The following is a 23,385-nucleotide window of genomic DNA, read 5'->3' as shown; positions in this document are numbered from 1 at the left end:
TGGGACCCCCATCACCCCTTGGTCACATTTGCTACAAGAGACAGAGGCAATGAGTGGGTGTCTTACAGTGACAACTAGTCGCTATGCTGCCAGCTAGACGGGGTCAAAATAGACGAGAAGTCTATTTTATGCAAACGCTGAGTGATGTGATGCTGAAATTGCCAATCTGAGTGAAGACAGCATGAGCTATAATGGGTAGTTGCTGGTTATATTTAGTTATTTCTAATAAAGTTTAAACTGAAAGAAAAAACAAATCATCAATGACATTTCTTTGTCATAATGAAATGTGAGGAATCATTGACATTTTTTTTCTGTATATATCAGTAGATATATCGATATTGCAAATTTTTTACTCACCAATATCACTATTGTATCAGCCCTCCAAAAATCCATATTAGTCAGGCTCCACTTAAAACCCCTGGTGGCCACTTTGATGAAAAATGTCCAACATGATCCCTTCAAATAAAATGTGCGTTTATTTGCAGTGGAGTAGTCAGTGAATCTTTAACATTCAGCTTTATGGCGCATGTTTAACATTTTGTATGTGCGGACGAGCCGCGTGAGGAGGTAGAAATTGTTGGATTGTTTAAATTGTAACCACTAGAGGGATACATCCACGCCTCCCAGCGTGCGTAAACACCATCCTATCACTGCGCGCCACAGAGCGATGAGAGTTGCCTACCTGTGTGACTTCCCACTTAAAAAAAAGGAAAAGAAAAAAGCAAGCCCCGGAACATTTGAAACACAACTTGTTCTTTAAAAGACTTGCACACAAACTGCCGCCAAAGCAGACGAGCAGCTCCGATTCTCCATCTGCTTCAGGCGATCAATGAAGACCGCGATGCTCTCAGCCTTCTGTCCCTCTTTCTCTCCTTCGCCTCATATTATTATCATGCATTTCAACTTTTATGCAGCAGCTATATAGGAAAGAAAAAACAAAAGGGAAGTTTTGAGACTGCGCGCTCTCGATCGCAGTTGCAATAAAGCGTGACAGGTCGCCCCGTTTGTCCACTTTTTCTTTTGGATTTTTTTTTTTAATATGTGCCATTTGTGCTTTACGCGTAGGATAAGAAGAGAACACCAAGGTGTGACAGGAGCTTTGCGGACAACTGTGGATTTCTGTGAGTAACTCCTGGGAGGATGAGGGGGGCATCAGCCGGACCCCCTCTTGATTGATTAGTTATTAGTCATCCCCTTGGCTAAATGGGACCCAGTGAAAAGGCACCGTGGAACACATACATGTAGCAAATATTCCTCTGTCCCCCTGAATGTCTCCAGAGTAGTTTTTGCTTAAGAGAGGGGGTCGTGGCTTAGCAATATAAAGAGGGAAAAACAGCTTTATGGCTTTATTTTAGACACTTTCTACGTTTGGCATTCAAAGGAAAACAAGAGGATTTCAAAGAAGACAACATTGTGGACATTTTTTTGTTTATTATTATAATTATTCTTTTATTTCTCCCATTTTATTTTTTTTTATATATTTTTGTGCCATTCCTGTCTGAAAAATGAAACTTTGGACATCTCCCTGGGTGTCTTGCCTGGTGATTCTCATCCTGTGTTTTGGATCAGACTGCGGGACAGTCCGAAGAAAGGGGAGATCCAAGAGGGAGTTGGTGCGCATTAGGGAGGCGAGAGCCACCATCCCAGGGGCTTGTGCCACACGTCTGCCCCGGGGCAAGCGATCTTTGCCCGGCTTGGAGCGCCGGGTGCTTCGCCAGCGTCGGCGCTCCTCTCAGGCGGACGACAACATACCGGACCGGGGGAAAGCCGTCTATTTTACCGGCAGGGGAGATCAGCTCCGGCTCAAGCCCGGCGTGGAGATACCCAGAGGAAATTTCACTCTCGAGATGTGGATCAAAGCGGAGGGAGGTCAGCGATCGCCAACAGTGATCGCAGGTAGGACAGCGCGTACATCGATCACTAATCCAGCTCCGAAAGTGTTTACATAATTTCGATCCATTCGTGTAATATTCAGTATTTCACCTCCTTCAAAACAAAAGCAGCGTGCACTTTCAGCGAGTTGAAAATGAGTTAATTTATCAGACTAGACAGTGATGTAATGCTCTGAAAAAGTTCAGCGGATATTTTTGGTCGCGCCGTAGGATCGGGGAAGATTTTTGCGCACGTTTGTTTGCGACGATGATATGACATATCCACACTTACTTTTCTGCTTAAAGACTTGTTAACTGTGTGCTTGTGACAAATAAAACCCGAGCGAGGAGTCCGGCTAGCACGTATAGGCTCCTTCTCAGCTGATGTCACTGTGCGTAAAATGTAATTTATGTGCGCCGACTTGGCTATTTTAAAACTATGATGTAATGGTCAGAACTTTGGGAGAGAGCGCCTCGCTTCAGGCGCAAAGCGGTGTGGGAGATGTTATTGAATGTGGAGCTCTAGCCGCAATCTTGAGTGCCAAAACACCCCCCCCCCCAACCCAACACCTCTGGATTGGCTACTGGAGTTACGAGACGCAAACGGCGCGCAGAGACCCAGGGTTCTCCCCCTCCGCTGTTGCGCTGTGCTTTTCGCCGCAAAAGGAGACTATAATCAGCGCAAAAATGATTGTTTTGCTAATTTAAACTCTGTGCACTCAGACAGCGGTGAGGTGTGAGTGTGGAAACACCAGCTGCGCGTGTCTCAAAGTGTTAAAAATGTTCTGCATCATCATTCGATTGCGCCTTTACGCATTACAGGTTTTCTTGTTGCGCAGCCTGGCCGACAGAGAGCGTTGCGCGCACAAGTCATTGCCTGCTGAAAGCTGCTTGCGTAGATGAACTGAGCTGAACTGAAGTGAACTCAGTCCTCCTCAGCCTGCCGTAATGCCAGTCTGCACTTCTTTAGAGGCTTCACCAAAACCATACGGGTATATTTACTCACTTTTTATTTTCAGTGTGTCTGACGCTGTGACACCCAACAAACCCGCCCCCACACCCTCCCCACACCCTCCCCCGTGCTTTTCCTCACATATAAATAATCAGTTGTTGGCGTTTGTTTGTGTGTGTGTGTGTGTGTGTGTGTGTGTGTGTGTGTGTGTGTGTGTGTGTGTGTGTGTGTGTGTGTGTGTGTGTGTGTGTGTGTGTGTGTGTGTGTGTGTGAGTCCGTGCGCGCAGGGACGGGCTTCTGCAAAGCCAAAAAGTCAATCCCATATAAGAGTCTCAAACCTGAGGGAAAGGGGGTGGGGGTAGAGGTTGGCTGGTGGTAGTGGGGTCCTGCTATGACCCCAATGACTCTACAAGTGCTGGATGCAAAAACAGAGACACCTGCAATCATATAAAAACCCAAATCCTGAAGCAGTCTGCTGTAGTTTGCTGAAAATGCATCCATACGTTCCAGATCCAGATCATTATGTGGATCTGGACCAAAAGTAACCTGCACAGAGACAATTATGGGGACCTGAACATTCGTCTTTGAGCCTGATTACTGACCTTTTAATCCCGAATATTGACCTTTGAGTTTGATATGTCTAGAAGTTTACATCAGATTTCTTGTTGGTCATCAGGATGTTAGGACCAAGTGGTAAGCTTCGATGGTCTCAGATGAAGTCCACTCAGAAAAAGGAAAAGTTGCAAGTCCTTGAGCGGCTGGCTCCAAATGTGACCAGGTTCCCATAGAAGTCCATGTTAAAATGTTCAACTTTAGAGCTGAAATAAACATATTTACAGCCTGCAACAAAAACAGTTTTGATCTGAATAGTTTTTGAATATCTTAGTTTAAGGCATTTTAAGTGATAAATTTATGTAAAACTGGGGTGTGGTGGCTTTGGTGACAGCTGCTGAAATCAACTCTTACTGTGTCAGTAAGTCAGTGTCCACTCAATGAGGCTGCTAGCTGTCGTGGAAGCTGTCTGTTTTGTTTGGAGCATTTTCTTACTAACAGTGTTGCCACAGTTATTTTGAAAAAGTAATCCAATTACTGATTACTGATTACCCCTTGAAAAAGTAACTTAGTTACTTACTGATTACTCAATTTCAAAAGTAACTAAGTTAGATTACTAGTTACTTTATTAGTTACTATCAGCAGCTGCCAACAACACCCCCTGCCACCTCCACATGAAAATGATAACCTGTTTTGCCAATATTCACTTTATAGTCGCTTTTTCTTGACTTCAATGAACAAAAATACTTATTTTATAAAAATAAGATAAAGACATCTTTCTTGACCTCATATTTAACTGCTGACAGCACTGTAATGGAAAACGTACAATTTATAATCTACATTGTTTATAAATGTAACTTTTAAATTCTAAGATTTTTCAAACATTTAAATTCTCTCTAAACATTTTAGTTGTTGAAATTATTATTATAAGTAGCATTAGCAGTAGTAGCAGTAAAAAAAGGCTTAAAAAGCACACCTTTAATCTAGGAGGTTTGTGGGGGGGCACAGCCCTGCCCCGCTTCACGCCCCCTTTTTGCCTGGATTCACCAGTGCTTTGGCGTTTGAGCATGAAGAATGGACAACATTTATTTATGCAGAAAACACGATCAGATTGGCAGGTAAGAAATTTTTATTGGTGTTTTTTACTTTATGTCATCCTCAGAAAGAGCATTTAGGTGCATTTGGGTGGAAAAAAGTGTTAGCTGTTGACGTTGCGGATCAGCTGTTTTTAGTGAGGAGACACAGAGAGGCTCAGAGTTTTAAATAAAGGGGAAAAAGAGTGTAGAAATGTCTTTGTAAAGCTTAGTGAAGGTGTGCTGTTATCACCACGCTTTAAGAGATGACGACTGTTTTTCAACCTGGAGAGGCTGCTGAAAACCGCAGATGAAAAGCTCACAGCTCGCTGAAAGCGGCCAGTTCAGTTGAACCCCTATCCCATGCTGTGATCGACCCGCAATGCAAAAATAATAGTAAGGCACAGTGACTTGGAGAAGTAACTTTAATCTAATTACTGATTTGGAAAGGTTAATGTGTCAGATTGCTTGTTACTGAAAAAAAGCGGTCAGATTAGAGTAACGCGTTACCAAGTAACGAGTTACTGGCATCACTGCTTACTAATACCTGGAATAATATGCGTTGTTGTGTGTTGAAATGCTCTAACAAATCATCGAAAATGTCCCTGCTGCAATAGTCATGCTGAGTGAATCTCTCGTCTTTGTTGAATGTTATATGGAAAAGGCGTTAGCACATTTAGCAGATATTGCTAGCTTGATGTATTAGGTCCATTTAAGTTTTATGATTACTGAGAAAATAAGCGGCTCATAACTTTTAATGCCCACTGATGGCTAGCTGGCCCATGCAATGGCTGTTGGCTAGCTGACCCACGCGATGGCTCATAGTCAGCAGGCTTGTTTCGATGGCTGTTGGTTAGCTGGCTCATGCAATGGCTGGTGGCTAGCTGGCCCACACGATGGCTCATGGCCAGCAGGCTCATTCAATGAATGGTGGTTAGCAGGCTCATTTCGAAGGCTGGTGGCTAGCGGGCCAGTGCAATGGCTGGTGGCTAGCTGGCCCATATCATGGCTGGTGGTTAGCAGGCCTGTGCGACAGCTGTTGCTTAGCATGTCCATGGAATGGCCGGTGGCTAGCTGGCCCACACGATGGCTCATGGCCAGCAGGCTCATTCAATGAATGGTGGTTAGCAGGCTCATTTTGAAGGCTGGTGGCTAGCGGGCCAGTGCAATGGCTGGTGGCTAGCTGGCCCATATAATGGCCGGTGGTTAGCAGGCCTGTGTGACAGCTGTTGCTTAGCATGTCCATGGGATGCCTGGTGGCTAGCAGGCACATGGCTGATGGCCATCAGGGACGTATAGCATGCCTTTCCCACGGCAAGTCTACATGAAAGTGAGTGACCTCCAAATGTGCCATATTTCTTGGCTGGCTGCAATTAGTCAACACATTTAAGCTATATGAAAAAAACCCAGCCTGAAATGCTTGAAACACAAAATGTAACAGATGATTCAGAAAATGCTTAATATTCTCAAAATAATAATTTAAACAAATGCTTCAGAAAACAAGGTGCTGTTTTGGAATTTATTTCAAACATCAACAAAAGAAATTGTTTCTGAAAATTCTGCATTTGTTGTAAACATTTTAATAGAACAGCTGTTTCATAAATAAGTTCCTGTTTCAGGATGCTTGAAACACTGAATCAAATCAGAAAGAAAACAATGATTCATTATTCCTAAACGCTTCAGTCACTAAAGAAAACAGTTGTTTGAGAACATAAGTCGCGCATGTACACACAAACAAAAACACATGCTTCAGTTAATGATTCACTCTTTTGAAATGCTTGCTTGAAAATGACTAAAAATAATTTTGTCAGTAAAATGAGTCATTTCAGTCAAGACTAAATGAACCAACTGCATCAGAAAAATACTATATTTTTTGAAAACACTTAAAAGGTGTATTTGAAGATTATAGAACAAGTGTTTCCACTTATAAAGTTACTGTTACAGGTGGCTTATGACACTTAATTAAACAATTGATACAGGAAATGATTCATTGTTCCTAAATCCTTCAAACATCCAATTAAGCAATTGGTCCAGAAACGACTCCACTTTAGTAAATGCTTAAAACATGAAATGGAACAACTGTTTCAGAAAAATGAGTTACTGTTTCAGGATATTTGAAACACTGTATGAAAGAAGTGATTCAGTAAATGATTCATTGTTTCTCAGTGCTTCAAAAGCTAAACGAAACAATTGCTTGACAACATAAATGACTGTTTCAGGTAATGTTTCATGTCAGGCACTAAGTGAAAGTTGAACTTCAAAATTAATTCAATGAAAGTTCTTTAAACTTCATTCTTTTCACTTTGGGTCATCACAGCAGATCTGATATGGATCTGCATTTTGATTTGGACCAAGTTTTATGTTGTTTAAATACTGTTGTCTCACAGCAAGAAAGTCATGGGATCGATTGTGCAAAAGCACAGTACATTTTTCACTGATGTGTGTGTGTCTACTTGGACAAGATAACATAAAATGGTTGGATGGATTTCCTTCAAACTTGGAGGGAATGTTACTTGGATAGATATGTAGAGGTGGTTAAATTTTGAAGTAGTTTGTTAAGGTAAAAAAGTTAAGGTAAGAAAAAATGGTCCCCCCAAAAAAAACCTCCACCTTTTTGTGTATATCTCAACAATCAAGAAGCCTAGTTGGATGATCTAAAGGATGTACTGATCAGCAAAGTATTTGTGATCAACTGGTATGAAAGATTTTACAATGAAATTACCAGAAGTCATATGACAAATTCATACATAATACAAAAACACCATTACAGACATATGTATATTTGTGACCGGTATAACATCCCTATTCTCCAAAAATGTAACTCTCTCTTATAACGAACCAAAATCCCACCTGGTTTGTCAGATTTGCTTAATTGGTTGTTGTGTAATCCTGAAAGAAAAGCAGAAATGATGCGGACCAAACAAAGCATTCCTGGAGGTTAAAAAAGTATTACTCATGTGACATGTGCATAGTTGGCTTACATAGACTCCAAACTAGAGTAAATACTATGACCAAACAAATTCAATAAAAGCCTAATCTTTTAAATCAGGCCTCAGAAATCCCATGCCGATATGAAAATTCCCGATCCTCTTGTTTTGATCCAGACGGTGTTGTTGCAGAAGTTGTTATTGTTGTTTTATTTTTTCCCCTCACGGTTGTTTTGATCGCTGCTCGCTCTTTGTGTCCCATCTGTTTCAGTTTCTTACTTTTGACTTGTTTATTGGAAGAAGCGCTGTTGTTCCTCTGCGTTTTGTGGGAGGCATTTTCAGAATGGTGCCGGAAAATAGCCAGGCACATGAGCAGTCTGTGCTGGTGCAAACGGTAAGCTCTGCAGCGGGATGTTTGCTTTGCGTCCTCCATCGACTCTGGTGATGTTCGCATCATTCTGTCTCCTCCAACTTGTTTTTTTTTTTTGTTTTAAGTTTATGGGATGTTTGCCAAAATGTCATTACTCAACAATAATGAATGCAAATTTGTAAGTGATTTCCTGTGCACCGTTCTGTTATTCAGGTCCATAAATAATAGGACAATGGCAAATTCAGGGATGTTGTCGATGCCCTCCACACGATGTTGGCATTGAAAGGCAAATAATGTGTATGAGCTCATCGTTAATTTGTGGGTACATGCGTCGAAACGGAGTAGAGCTGAAACAACTAATCGAGTTAATCGATTAAAATCGATTATTAAAATAGTTGTCAACTAATTTAGTCATCGATTAGTTTCTAAATAACTTTGTTTTACTGCAAATGTTTCGTTTCCCCCATATAATAAACCAAGCTTTGCTTTGAATCTTGAACCAATGGAGTGCTTTGAGCTGTTGCTTTGTTTGTTTCATTTGTTTTATTTCGCTTTATCTTAATTTTTCCCCACTAAAACCCTAAAGAGCATATGTCTGTGAGGAATATTTACCTTTTTATGTTAAACTGACCTGTTATGGTCTTCTGAAACAGTTGATAGATGTATTTTATGCTAACACTGATGCTAACGCGTTAGCATGTCTATGGCATTTTCAATAAAGTTAGCATTAAGCTGCTGGCATTTCAGCATGTTTGTGCATTTGTTTTCTGAATAATAATTAATAGCTCAGCATTTGTTGTTGTAAAAGAGTCAAATGTATTACAAATTATATTTTTTAATTTATTTTTATTATATATTAATAATAATAGCAACAATAGTAATAATAACTAATAATGCTACAATACAATTTTAGAGAAAGAGACATGAATCACATGTGTCATTGTGAAATGACCACATAGTTTACAAGTTATACAGACACATAGGTTTTAAGGTTAACTGGTTATGCTAATTGCTCATTTGCAGCAACAAAAATACCTCTCTTTTTTAACCATATATTTTATAACATTTATATGTTTCAATGTTGTTTTATGGCAACTCAGCACTTTGATAAAGCAATGACATTTTAAATAATTATTTTTGTTCTTTATTATAAACTATTTTATTCTTTATTTTATTTTTCAACAGCCAAGGGACATTTGACGATTTGTTGATTTTCAAGTATTTTAAGTTTTCAAATAATGTTCTGTTGTTAATTAAAGTGATGGAAGGAGAGAAAAATTGTTTCCCTGGCACATTTTTAAAAAAATTCCCCGCTAATCCAATTAATCGATTAATTGTGTCGAAGCCCAATGAGATTTATCGATGATCCAAATAATCGTTTGTTGCAGCCCTAAAACGGAGTGAAGACTGCAGGAATTACATAGACTGTATATATGCGGGACGAACCCTCCATGATGTCACCCACTGGATCTCTGAAGAACAGGTTTGAGGCTCAAATGTCCTAACTCCGCCTAATGTTGCATTCCATTGTTGGAAGTTGGTAATTCTAAGTCAGAATTCTCAACTTCCAATCCAAATTCATTTCAATCTAAATGCTTTGGAAACAATGGATGGTTGGTATATTTGTAAGTCAAGTGACATCAAGCTCCTTTCTGCAATATTTTCATCCGCCATCTTGGGAGGGGTATTGTCACAAGCTAGTAATCCACTTCCATACAGACTGCATCACCACAATCCAGTCAGTACCTCTCAGATACCTTTATTGTATAAAATTCTCAAACACATACAAGTAAAAAATGCATAAAAATGTCATTCTGGTTACCACTTACTGTGTGCACCACAATATTTCTGTGACATCAGAGTGGTGAACTTGGATCTTGCCCACCTTTCTGACTTGGAATTCCGACTTAAATGGCTGTTCCATTACACTTTTTTGAGTCGAAGCTGTTTATTTTTTCCCAAGTTCCAAGTACAGTGGAACACAGCACACCTCCTGGCCAACCCCGAAATGGGGAAAGAGGTGGAGCGTGGGCAAGATTCTGCTATTCAGTTTTACATTTAAACATTAGCTTCTGTGAGGAATGATGCACTATGGGAGCCAACCTCAAGGGGCCATTCAAGGAATTGCAGGTTTTGGCACTTCAGCATTGGCTTCATTTTTCAGCACTGGAGGTTGTTGCTTGGAATGACAGCATTTGTGTATATGCCCCTTGTTTTTAATGGATTAAAAAAGTAATTGGACATTTGGATGTTTAGCTAATTTATGACTAAGTGATAATTATTCATTGATTATTCAAGTTAGAAGTAAGCAGACAAGCAACAGTGGCCTCCAGTAGCTGCTAGAGCCCTGTGATTAGCAACAAGGCTTCACGATCAACTTAACCATCCCATTTTTTCTTTTCTTTTTGTTTTGTTTTGCTTGTTGATAATATTCCTCATCTGTTTCTATCAGAACCCAACATTTGAAAGTTGAATATACAACAGATTTTTTTATTTAGCTGGTTTAAAAAAAATAGAAGTCCTTACAAAAATTTTGCAACACCACTGACTGACTGGCTGAGTCCATTAGTCCTATGATTCCTTTGCTAAATGCAGAAGCTATACAGCCTTTCTTCCAAACGGGGCAAAGCACTGCACAATGCAAGTGTGACTACTAGTTTCTTATGGTGTTATCACTCAGAATAGAGTCACAAATATAACGCCGTAAGTTTCCAACCAAGTCAGTAAGCTTCGCTGGTCCCAAATGAGACACACCTGGATTTAGAAAAGTTTCACTTCCTTGAGTGGCTGCTTGAGGCTGGCTCCAAAAGTGAGCAGGTTCCCGTAGAAGTCTAAGTTAAAGTGTCAAAGTTTAGAGGAGAACCCCCCCCCCCCCATGTTTACAGCCTTGTACATGAAAAAGATAGTTTCTCCTTCCATAACAACTGTACACGGTGTGAATTTTTTTCTAACTTCTTAGTTTAAAATCTTTTAAACCATAAAGTTATTCATAATTAGGGGTGTGGCCACTTTGAGTGACAGTTTGAGCTTCGCCGGGCCTGCATAGCATTGCATCGTGCTGCGTATCTATTACGCAGGAATGGCTGTGCATGTTGCGCGCAGGGGGAAGCTTTGGCCTGCCTCTTCTTCTTCTGTGGTTTTGATGCATCTTTTCTTCTTCTGTGGTTTTGAAGCACCACTGCCAACAAAATTCAGCAAAGTCCAGTGGGCTGCATAAAATCTAGCAATGCAGGTATGTACTGACCTACGTATTGCCACGTAGGGCTGCATAAGCTCAGCGTAGCCGGTACTCCACATTACACAACTCTACATTGACTTGGTGTGAAAGGGGCTTCAGAGGCCATGGGACATTAGCCGCTAGCTGTTGCAGGGGAGGAGTGTATCTGTTGTTTTGAGCATTTTATTACAAATAACTGAAATAATGTGTATTGCTTTGTGGTTACTCCCCCTAATGAAACATCTAAGATATTTTGGAGCCAGTCAAATTATCATGTGATTTCATTTTGGATGCAAATGGCGTTCGGACTTTTATTAGCTAATGCTAATGTAGCTCAGTTTATTCAGTCGAGTTAATCCACATTTGCTGAGAAAATAAGCAGGTCATAATTTTTAATGGCCACATCAAAGCAAACTTATAAGAACCACTGATTTGATATGATTTAATAAACACATGAACCGAGGGTAGCTTGTTAGCTTAGCTTGTTGTAACTTGAAAATGGCGGGGGGTGCGTGCACCCTGCTCAGCATGCTGCTCTCGTTGGAGCGACATCATACAGAATGTGTCTCTTTTTAGATAGATCTCTTTCAGTTCAGCTTCTTGTTCTGACTTTAACACCCAAGTCTTTCATCGCCAACTGTAAATGGTAATCAAAACATTCCAGTCGTGTCTTTCTGAACTCTTCCGCATCAAACTCCATCGTGTCAATGTTTACAATGTGCTTGAGCGATAACAGGCGAAGTTGCTCATAAATATTTATTACGGCCACTCTTCAGTTATCTTTGTAATTTTATTACTGGTAAATTTTAGAATTAATTTAGATGAGATATACTCATTATTTCACATTGTCATAAATATCTGGGAACTACTTTTTGCGCAGGAATTCATCAAGCATGTCAGCCGCGGGTGCGTACTAACACAGAATGTCCAGAAACTGACTAGAAGTTCGGCCAAAACAAGAGTGTCCACTTTTAGCTTGCCATAAGCTAAGCTAGTGGTGCTTGTGAGAGTGTGGGGTGCGTGTTCAGGCTTCTTCCATCCACCCAGGTCATGCAGCATGCCACCCATGCCCCAAAAACCTTATACAAATATGGTTAGTTGTGATGTAGGCAGAGTAAGTGTTGTTTTGGGCCTCATATCGGCTCTTCCGAGTCTCTATAGAAAACCTGTAGGAGTAGAGATGGTATGCAAGGTTTATTCGGTATATATACAATCTATGTTTCCAACCAATGAAGGTGTCATTTTTACGTCTAGTGCTCCTCACATCCTATAAGTAGCAAATGCATTTGTGTTCATTTGTGAAACCGTGGGTGTGTTGGTCTTAAGGAGCAGGACCACCAAAAATCTGGTCTGCAGTGGAGTGCAGAATTTTGTACTGTTTAAATAGTGTAACACTCGGATATGTCTTACAAAAGAGGGTTCACAATGACCATTTACTCCACATGCACATGCAGTGATGTGCATTAGTGCATCAAATTACAACAAAACTGAATTTATACCACAAATTAAAAAAATAAATAAAAGTAAAATATAATGTGAAATAAAGAGGACAACGCCTTCACACTGTGCAATTTGCAAAGTGGAGATGAGCACACCCAAAATGGACTTGAGCTATGCTCCGCAGACTGTGAGCAATAGATCATCAAGATGTGGACCTTAGAGTTGAGTTCAAGTTCTGCATTTGGATTTGAGAACTTCTTGTGGTTAAATGTGTACAAAAAAAAAATCCATAGCTGTCACTTTCAGTGATGCAAACCATGAAGAAGCTGAAAAAGCAAAGCAAACCCAACTGACATCAAAACAGAAATCAGTGTGGCCAAATCAAGTATTTGGAACATTCACAAAAAGAAAGAACACACTGATGGGCTCAGGAACACCAAGGCAGGAAAGTCTATAAACAGCAAATGAGGTGGATGACAGTAGGATTAATTAATTAATTAATTAATTAATTAATTTGTATTGGTGAGTGAAAAAACAAACAAGCAAAAACCCTCCACAATAGCTGACCAGATCAAGAACACCCTCTTGGAAATTTGCATCTCCGTGTCAAGTAAAACAAACCTTCACTAGAGTAAACACAGCAAGCAAACACAAAATGCAAAGTGTTTGTTAACCTCAGAAATGGGAAAACCAGCAGTCGGTTGAATGGTTGAGTGTTGCTCATCCGCTGCACTGATGGACAGTGACCTGAAACGTACTGCAACAGCTACCCAAGATGTTTTTTTTTTTAAAGGAAAATAAGTGGAACCTTCTGCAACAAAGACTGAAACAAACTATTAAACTGATTTCGTGGACTGTGTATGTATGTATAGATACATATTTATAGTGGACACAACCTCCACGACATCACCTGTAGGTTTTCTGAAGAGCAGATTTTAAGCTCCAGATGTTGCCATCTTTTCCACCTGGGGAGCCTGAACACGCTCCTTATTTCACAATTTCCAAAACAAGCTAAGGCTAACATGGTAGCCTTGGTATGGGTGTTTGACTAATGCATATTTTTGTTTTAATCAAACGCCCAAACCATATTGCCACAGTAACTGTTATTGTCATTATTGGAACTAACATCACCAAGCTATCAGTACCGTTAAATTACTGCTAATTGTGCTAATATACAAATTAAGTAATTTTAAAATTTCACTCAAAGGAAATACTGAAGCACTGACTTCTTTGATGTTTGTTCGCACTGTAAACCACACAGCAAGCCGTATTATCTCAAACATTTTTAATAACGTGCTCAAAAGAAGATCAAACACCGCAACATTGAGTAGCCATTGCTAGCAGAGTCCTGAACCCACCCACACACATGGGATGTCACTCAAATTAACCACACCCCTAATTACTCACAATGTCATGGCTTAAAATAGCAGAAATGTATGAGTTATGAGTTAAATAAAAATACATGCAGTTGTTATGAACCAGGAAACTAGCTATACAGGCCAGGTTGCAAACACATTTATTTTTGCTGTATAGATTGACATTTTTACATGGGGCTAATGGGGAATGACTCACTTTTGGAGCAAGCCTCAAGTCGCTATTTGAGGAACAGCAATGTTTGGCACTTCCGCGTTAGCTTAATTTTTTAGCACTGGAAGTTGCTGCTGGTTTGTGATTATATTAGATTGTCCAATTCATTTTGGTCATCTAAAAATGGGAGACTGTACACAGAAAATGCTGTAATTCATACGTAGGTCATCCAGTTTGGTTAGAGATAAAAAAAAAACAAAAAAAAACTGAAGTTTGCGCCATGATATGCAGATGGGCCGGCTAAAAATAAAACTGGACAACAAGCAGATTGCAACAAAATAGAATCATTAAAGGGTAAAAACAGTCTAATAGCTGATTTATTTTATATGATTAAACACAAATTGAATTATTTAATTGCCATTAAAACTCAGACACAGCACTTTGTAAAAATGCACCTGTTCTGCTGTCACTTTCCTGGTGTGACAGTGACATCTGCATAGAGTTGGTGGCAGGTTTGAAAGCATCTGAAACCTCGGAAGTGTTCACACACACACACACACACACACACACACACACACACACACACACACACACACACACACACACACACACACGCACAACCCTGGCAATAATTATGGAATCACCAGCCTCGGAGGATGTTCATTCAGTTGTTTAATTTTGTAGAAAAAAGCAGATCACAGACATGACACAAAACTAAAGTCATTTCAAATGGCAGCTTTCTGGCTTTAAGAAACACTATAAGAAATCAGGAAGAAAATTTGTAGCAGTCAGTAACAGTTACTTTTTTAGACCAAGCAGGGGAAAAAAAATATGGACTCACTCAATTCTGAGGAAAAAATTATGGAATCACCCTGTAAATTTTCATTTTCATTTGATAATCCTCTTTTAAGAGAGGATTATCAAACTCTTAAAAGAGGGTAAATCATCATGCAGTGTTGCAAAAGATGTTGGTTGTTCACAGTCAGCTGTGTCTAAACTCTGGACCAAATACAAACAACATGGGAGGGTTGTTAAAGGCAAACATACTGGTAGACCAAGGAAGACACCAAAGCGTCAAGACAGAAAACTTAAAGCAATATGTCTCAAAAATCGACAATGCACAACAAAACAAATGAGGAACGAATGGGAGGAAACTGGAGTCAACGTACGTGACTGAACTGTAAGAAACCGCCTAAAGGAAATGGGATTTACATACAGAAAAGCTACACGAAAGCCATCATTAACACCTAAACAGATAAAAACAAGGTTACAATGGGCTAAGGAAAAGCAATTGTGGACTGTGGATGACTGGATGAAAGTCATATTCAGTGATGAATCTCGAATCTGCATTGGGCAAGGTGATGATGCTGGAACTTTTGTTTGGTGCCGTTCCAATGAGATTTATAAAGATGACTGCCTGAAGAGAACATGTAAATTTCCACAGTCATTGATGATATGGGGCTGCATGTCAGGTAAAGGCACTGGGGAGATGGCTGTCATTACATCATCAATAAATGCACAAGTTTACGTTGATATTTTGGACACTTTTCTTATCCCATCAATTGAAAGGATGTTTGGGGATGATGAAATCATTTTTCAAGATGATAATGCATCTTGCCATAGCAGGGGCGGTCCTGGAGACGGGCCGACCAGGGCGGCATCGCAGGCGGGGTGGCACGACCGTGCGGGAAAAAAAAAAACGGTCAAAAAAAAAAAAAAAAACGGGGTGAGGGGGTTGTCCTGACGGGGGGTTCATGGTTTCATTACATTACGGCAGAGTGGCGCCCCCACCTTCCCGTCCCATGGCAGCTTTCCTCTCACTCATTCCCGCAGCTTCACAGTGCTATAAACAGTAGCGAAGCAAAGACTGCAGCGAAACGAGACGAGTCATTGGATAAATGCTGGGCTTTGTCCCGCCCATCGGACGCTCAGCGTGTCTGGGGTCTATGGGACAGTGGGCTGGCCTCGGCTGGCCCGGACGCTCAGCTTCTGCATGATGATTGGATGATCTGTCTGAGGCTGAATCCCTATTTGATTGACAGCGAAATGAGCGAATCAGCGATCTTTTGGTGTAAACATCCGTGCGAGCATTTTTTAATTTTCATTCTGTTCTGAGTTGAACCGGAGACTTTCCTAATCCTCTTAGCAGCATTTTCTTTGTTAATGACTAGCGACAAATCGAGCTTCTATTTCTGGTGTGTTTTTTTTTGTAGCTGCTTGTGTTTGGAGACTGACTTCTATCACTCTTTCTGACTTCTATCGCAGTTTCTGTCCTTACCGAGCAGCGGGTGCTGCTGAGCTCTTCCACCGTCACAAAGCACTCACAGGCGGACAAACTTCACACTAGCCTCGCGCCAGTCCCAGCTAGCGAGCTAGCTAGGTAGCAAGCTGCACATAATGGCAGACAATTTGAATGTTGTGGACCAGATTTTGGCGAAGCCATTTGATAGTCTTCCTTACGAAGAAGCCATGGCTGCTGTCATGGCTTCAGCTCTCAATGGTTTGCAGGCCAAAGTTAAAGCAATAGCCCCCAGTGCAATGTTTGTGCATTGCTATGCACACAGACTGAATCTGGTTCTGTCTCAGGGGGCTAAATGCTTATCTGAGTGCAGAATAATTTTTGCATCACTCTCTGGGTTTGCCACATTTTTCTCAAAATCCACAAAGAGGATGTCTTTTCTTGAGTCTGCAGGCTGCTCAAGGTTGCCCAGAAATGCTCCTACTCGATGGAATTTCACATCACGGATAGTGAGCACTGGGGCAAACAATTATGATGCCCTCCTGCAAGCTTTTGAGATGATCATTGCAGATAAGTCCATGGATGATGACACATTAGACTGTGCCAATTTCTTTATGTTTGTTATTGCAGTAGTCATTAAAACTGGAAATTTGTTCTTGAAAATAGCTATTGTGAGTTAATTTGTGGGATTGTGGGTGTTCAGGACGAAGTTAGTGTTTTCATGGGTGGTGGGGTGGAGGTGGTGGCCACGTTAGTGTGCGCGAGGGGGGCACCGCAGGGGGTTTCCCGGGGAGTAAATCACTCTAGGACCGCCACTGTGCCATAGAGCAAAAACTGTGAAAACATTCCTTGCAAAAAGACACATAGGGTCAATGTCATGGCCTGCAAATAGTCTGGATCTTAATACAATTGAAAATCTTTGGTGGAAGTTGAAGAAAATGGTCCATGACAAGGCTCCAACCTGCAAAGCTGATCTGGCAACAGCAATCAGAGAAAGTTGGAGCCAGATTGATGAAGAGGACTGTTTGTCACTCATTAAGTCCATGCCTCAGAGACTGCAAGCTGTTATAAAAGCCAGAGGTGGTGCAACAAAATACTAGTGATGTGTTGGAGCGTTCTTGTTTCTCATGATTCCATAATTTTTTCCTCAGAATTGAGTGATTCCATATTTTTTTCCCTCTGCTTGGTCTAAAAAAGTAACCGTTACTGACTGCCACAATTTTTTTCCTGATTTCTTATAGTGTTTCTTAAAGCCAGAAAGTTGCCATTTGAAATGACTTTAGTTTTGTGTCAAGTCTGTGATCTGCTTTTTTTCTACAAAATTAAACAACTGAATGAACATCCTCCGAGGCCGGTGATTCCATAATTTTTGCCAGGGGTTGTACGTATGTGCGAGCCCACTGCGCATCCACAGAACCGCACTATCAGAACAACGAGTTCTGTTTGTTAACGTTATGTAAACGTTGTTGTGCCCTGTTGGGCCTCGTGTCGGGGGGAACGTCGGGTTATCCCGCATCAAAGGTGGAGGAAAATAAACCACGAGAGCAGCGCCGCCTCACTCTTCCATGACTTGCTGGGTACCGTGAGATGCAAACACCGGCAGATTGTCTCTCTGATAAGGCTCATGTCTTGGTGTCAACTTTTACAATGATAATGGAGAGTTCAAGAACAAACTGCCTTTAACTGTCAGCAAACATTTTACTGGTGTGTAGTTTGCGATAGTGCAGAGTTGGTGAGGTAATACTCTCTGAGTGTAGACTTGGGTCCATAAGTATTTGGACATTGGCAGAATTTTTGTAATTTTGCCTCTGTGCACCACCACGGCGGACTGTGATCCTGGAGTGATACAGAAGAATTTTCTGAAAATAAATACGTGAAATTCTGGGTATTCCATGTTGGTGAGTTTTTACTCCCACAATGTGTGTATCTATATCTATATTTATAAATACACCCACAATGTATGTGTATCTATATGTATGTCTATATTTATAGATACACCCACAAAGTATGTGTATCTATGTCTATATCTATAGATACACCCACAATGTATGTGTATCTATGTCTGTATTTATAGATACACCCACAATGTATGTGTATCTATGTCTATATCTATATCTATAGATACACCCACAATGTATGTGTATCTATATCTATGTCTATATTTATAGATACACCCACAAAGTATGTGTATCTATGTCTATATCTATAGATACACCCACAATGTATGTGTATCTATGTCTGTATTTATAGATACACCCACAATGTATGTGTATCTATGTCTATATCTATATCTATAGATACACCCACAATGTATGTGTATCTATGTCTGTATTTATAGATACACCCACAATGTATGTGTATCTATATCTATGTCTATATTTATAGATACACCCACAAAGTATGTGTATCTATGTCTATATCTATAGATACACCCACAGTGTATGTGTATCTATGTCTGTATTTATAGATACACCCACAAAGTATGTGTATCTATGTCTATATCTATAGATACACCCACAATGTATGTGTATCTATGTCTGTATTTATAGATACACCCACAATGTATGTGTATCTATATCTATGTCTATATCTATAGATACACCCACAATGTATGTGTATCTATGTCTGTATTTATAGATACACCCACAATGTATGTGTATGTGTATCTATATCTATGTCTATATTTATAGATACACCCACAATGTATGTGTATCTATGTCTGTATTTATAGATACACCCACAATGTATGTGTATCTATATCTATGTCTATATTTATAGATACACCCACAACGTATGTGTATCTATGTCTATATCTATAGATACACCCACAATGTACGTGTATCTATATCTATGTCTATATTTATAGATACACCCACAATGTATGTGTATCTATGTTTGTCTATATCTATAGATACACCCACAATGTATGTGTATCTATATCTATATCTATAGATACATCCACAGTGTATGTGTATCTATATCTATATCTATCGATACATCCACAGTGTATGTGTATCTATATCTATATCTATAGATACACCCACAATGTATGTGTATCTATGTCTATGTCTATATCTATAGATACACCCACAATGTACGTGTATCTATATCTATGTCTATATTTATAGATACACCCACAATGTATGTGTATCTATGTCTGACTATATCTATAGATACACCCACAATGTATGTGCATCTATATCTATATCTATAGATACATCCACAATGTATGTGTATCTATGTCTGTCTATATCTATAGATACACCCACAATGTATGTGTATCTATATCTATAGATATATCCACAATGTATGTGTATCTATGTCTATGTCTATATCTATAGATACACCCACAATGTATGTGTATCTATATCTATATCTATAGATACAGCCACAATGTATGTGTATCTATATCTATATCTATAGATACATCCACAATGTGTGTGTATCGATATCTATAGATACACCCACAATGTATGTGTATCTATATCTATATCTATAGATATATCCACAATGTATGTGTATCTATGTCTATGTCTATATCTATAGATACACCCACAATGTATGTGTATCTATATCTATATCTATATCTATAGATACACCCACAATGTATGTGTATCTATATCTATATCTATATCTATAGATACAGCCACAATGTATGTGTATCTATATCTATATCTATAGATACATCCACAATGTGTGTGTATCGATATCTATAGATACACCCACAATGTATGTGTATCTATGTCTATATCTATAGATACACCCACAGTGTATGTGTATCTATATCTATATCTATAGATACATCCACAGTGTATGTGTATCTATATCTATATCTATAGATACACCCACAATGTATGTGTATCTATGTCTATGTCTATATCTATAGATACATCCACAATGTATGTGTATCTATATCTATATCTATAGATACACCCACAATGTATGTATATCTATGTCTATCTATATGATATAGATAGACATAGATACACCTACAATGTGGGTGTATCTATCTATATCTATATCTATAGATACATCCACAGTGTATGTGTATCTATATCTATATCTATATCTATAGATACACCCATAATGTATGTGTATCTATATGTCTATCTATATGATATAGATAGACATATAGATACACCTACAATGTGGGTGTATCTATCTATCTATCTATCTATATGTAATATAATATGATAAACTTTATTGATCCCACAGCAGGGAAAATCACTTGTTGCAGCAGCAAGAGTCATACAGTAGTAAAGAAAAAGAAAAATATTTACACTAAAGAAAGGTGACTAAAGTATATTGCGACATTTGCTAGTGGGTGGATAAATACTAATGTGAACAGATTATGTGAAAAATAGAATATAGTGAATATAAGTATGTATAGATATGGTAAAATTAGTGCACAGGATAAATTACACAGTTGTGCATGTAACAAAGCACAAAATGTGATATATATATATATATATATATATATATATATATATATATATATATATATATATATATATATATATATATATATATATATATATATATAACATGTTAAAATCTAAAGACATAATTTCTTTTTTAAATTCTCTCTACTTGGCTATGTTTACTGAAGTTGTTTTCTGAAAATATCATTGGAATTTTCCATTGTTTCTGCACAGTGATCTTGGTGCGGCGTTTTCTATAGTATGACTGAAAAGTTTCTTTGACCTTTTGTAGCCAGAACAAACGGAGTCTTCATTGTTTTCTCCTTCCCTGCTTTTTGTCGAGTCCTTGTGACATTTTTCTTTGTGTGCCTATGTGTGTGTGTTTTTTTCACTTTCTTTTTTTTTAACTCAGTGTGTTTTTCTTGCAAGAAGACAAATGACCAATGTGAGGAAGGTTACCTTTGATCCTGACAGGAATTGCTCTCCGCTATGCGCACACACACACACACACGTTACTTAGTACACACATTTGTATATATGCTTACAGACAACTATCTGTATTTCAGTATTTAGAATTTTTCTCCTCGTATATGTGGATGTTCACAAGTATGTATGAATGTGCGTATTTTTTAAATTTTTTAGTTTTTTATATGAGTCTGAGGAGTTGCAGCAGGGCCTCTGGAAAGATGTATTGTGTTAGATTAATTGAGCATGGCAGAATTATGACAGCTGTTTACACTGTGAGCCCTACGAGCATTTTAACACACCTTTTAGTCTTGAGTGCGCTAGCTGACAGATGGAACGCTTTTTCCTTTCACTGTAGTGGAAAGCCTGAAAACGTCATCCACCAAAGGACTGACCTTGACGCTGAACCCAACCCGCGCTGTTTCAACATTAGTCCCTTCAAATACCAAGTTAATGAATGCACACTGAGTGCCCATGTACTGTAGTTAAAAATGGGTCAAAATCAAGATGTCAGCGCAATTACCATTAGCCAGACAGTTATTGCAGACACAGGTACCCCAATCAATGGGGCAAAAAATACATTTGACGTCTACAACTTGACTTTGAGGAAAAGATATAGTGACTAGAATAAGAAACCCATAGATGAAGAAGGTAGATCAATAGATGACGAATGCCAGGGGAGTGAGTCTCCGAGATGTCACCTTTTCCTAATATGGATGCAGTGGTGGTCACGGCTATCTTAAAAGCTAGCTTCAATAACCGCTAATCCACTAACGGAAAAGTTAGCTAAACTAGTAAACCACTAAAACATTTAGCTTACATGACCGCTAACAGCTAACCTTTATTATTTGAATTTAGCTTTGGCTTGCTTTTTGATTCTAAAACTCAGAAAAAACAGACCTAAAAAGCAGAAATTTTAGGGATAGGGTTAGTTCACAGTACAGAAAATATTAAATAAGAAATTAAAAAAATACACATGGAAAATAATTTGAGTAAACTAATTAATTCATTTATTCTGGTTTGACCTTGTCCTTCTTCATCTTCTCAAGGTGATGCTTGTTTCCTTTACATCATGTGTTGATTTCACTAGGATTTGTGTCTATTCTCAAGGTCAGTATCCAGGCAGTTAACCTTGAGGGGCGGGTTTTTCGCTGAGCTCAATACAAATACATGTAATTTGGTCACTTTTCAAAGGGGTCAGACTCATCAATAAAGTCAATTTAATGTACAGTGGTTCATTTAAGGTCATCTTAGTGTATAAATCTCACCGTTCGAGGCAATGAGAGCTGTCAGCTGGCCTTTAGAAGCAAATTAGCGACAATAATGATTTCAATAAAACAGCATACAGCCTGAACGTGTTTTCACTGAGCGGACAGTGAAGCACAAATTCTTGCCTTCGGTTTGGCCACTTTGGCAAAGTGACGTAGCTCCGACCTTGAGAATAAGCTCCAACAGGAAACATATGATTTTAGGATTCACAAATGCTTTTGAACAATAAACTTAATTCAAGAAAATGTTAACTGGCTTAAAGTTAGTGGAACTATATTTAGTGGAAGCTAACTGGTCCAGTAATGATTTTTAAAATTAGCTGCAATGCTAATCCGCTAAAGAACAAGTTAGCTAAGTTAATTAGCTGTTAGCTGATCAGCTGAACTGCGCTCACCACTGCTGAGGTGTGTGTGCAGTGGAAGAGACAGGGTACCTCATAAATGTCGAACTGCAAATATAGTGAGCAAACAGTGGCGGCGCCAGGAAATTTTTGTTGGGGGGGCTGAGGGGGGAGGGCTGGGGTAGAAGTTGGAGGGGCTTCACAAAATGTCATCGAAATGAACAATATATAGTAAATTGCTTTATAAATACCAAGGTATATGTTTTAGTCACTCGTGCTCCTCTAAAATGTGGTATCAATGCACACACACATCACTTAGAATCACGTGCTTTGTGATCCACAAACACATATTTCTGATTTGTAACTTGTGTTTGGGTTTTTACAAATAAATATTTATTTTCAAAACTGAAAGTTCTGTTTGTGTAGGGTGATTCAGCATTGGTGGATCACCGAACGCACACATTCATCACTTTGCTCAGTTACGCAATATTGAGACATTCTCAGTGCAAAACTGCAGTTGAGATCCACGAATATGTCAGTCGCTATTCAAATTATTGGCAGAATTATTGGGGGGGCTGAGGGGGGCTTGGCTCATTATTGGGGGGGCTTAAGCCCCCCCAAGCTACCCCTTGGCGCTGCCACTGTGAGCAAACCTGAAAAATGTTTTTCTGTGACAGCATTCAGACTGAGATTGCGTGACCACCGATTTTCACAAGCAGAGA

The 23,385-nt window shown here is 39.3% G+C and overlaps 1 protein-coding gene across 1 annotated transcript in view; it reads left to right on the top strand.

The window, feature by feature from the left end:
* The first annotated feature begins 1,024 nt into the window (after positions 1–1,024).
* pappaa (pregnancy-associated plasma protein A, pappalysin 1a) overlaps positions 1,025–23,385 on the top strand; it is a 271,059-nt gene continuing 248,698 nt past the window's right edge. The window contains exon 1 of the mRNA XM_034192054.1: positions 1,025–1,896. Coding sequence (XP_034047945.1) covers positions 1,506–1,896 — 391 coding nt within the window. The 5' untranslated portion in view covers positions 1,025–1,505. The remainder of the gene's footprint in view (positions 1,897–23,385) is intronic.

Source organism: Thalassophryne amazonica, chromosome 17, assembly GCF_902500255.1.
Source record: "Thalassophryne amazonica chromosome 17, fThaAma1.1, whole genome shotgun sequence".
NCBI lineage: Eukaryota > Metazoa > Chordata > Actinopteri > Batrachoidiformes > Batrachoididae > Thalassophryne > Thalassophryne amazonica.
The sequence above is the reverse complement of the archived record's forward strand: the minus strand, read 5'-3'. Positions and strand labels throughout refer to the sequence as shown.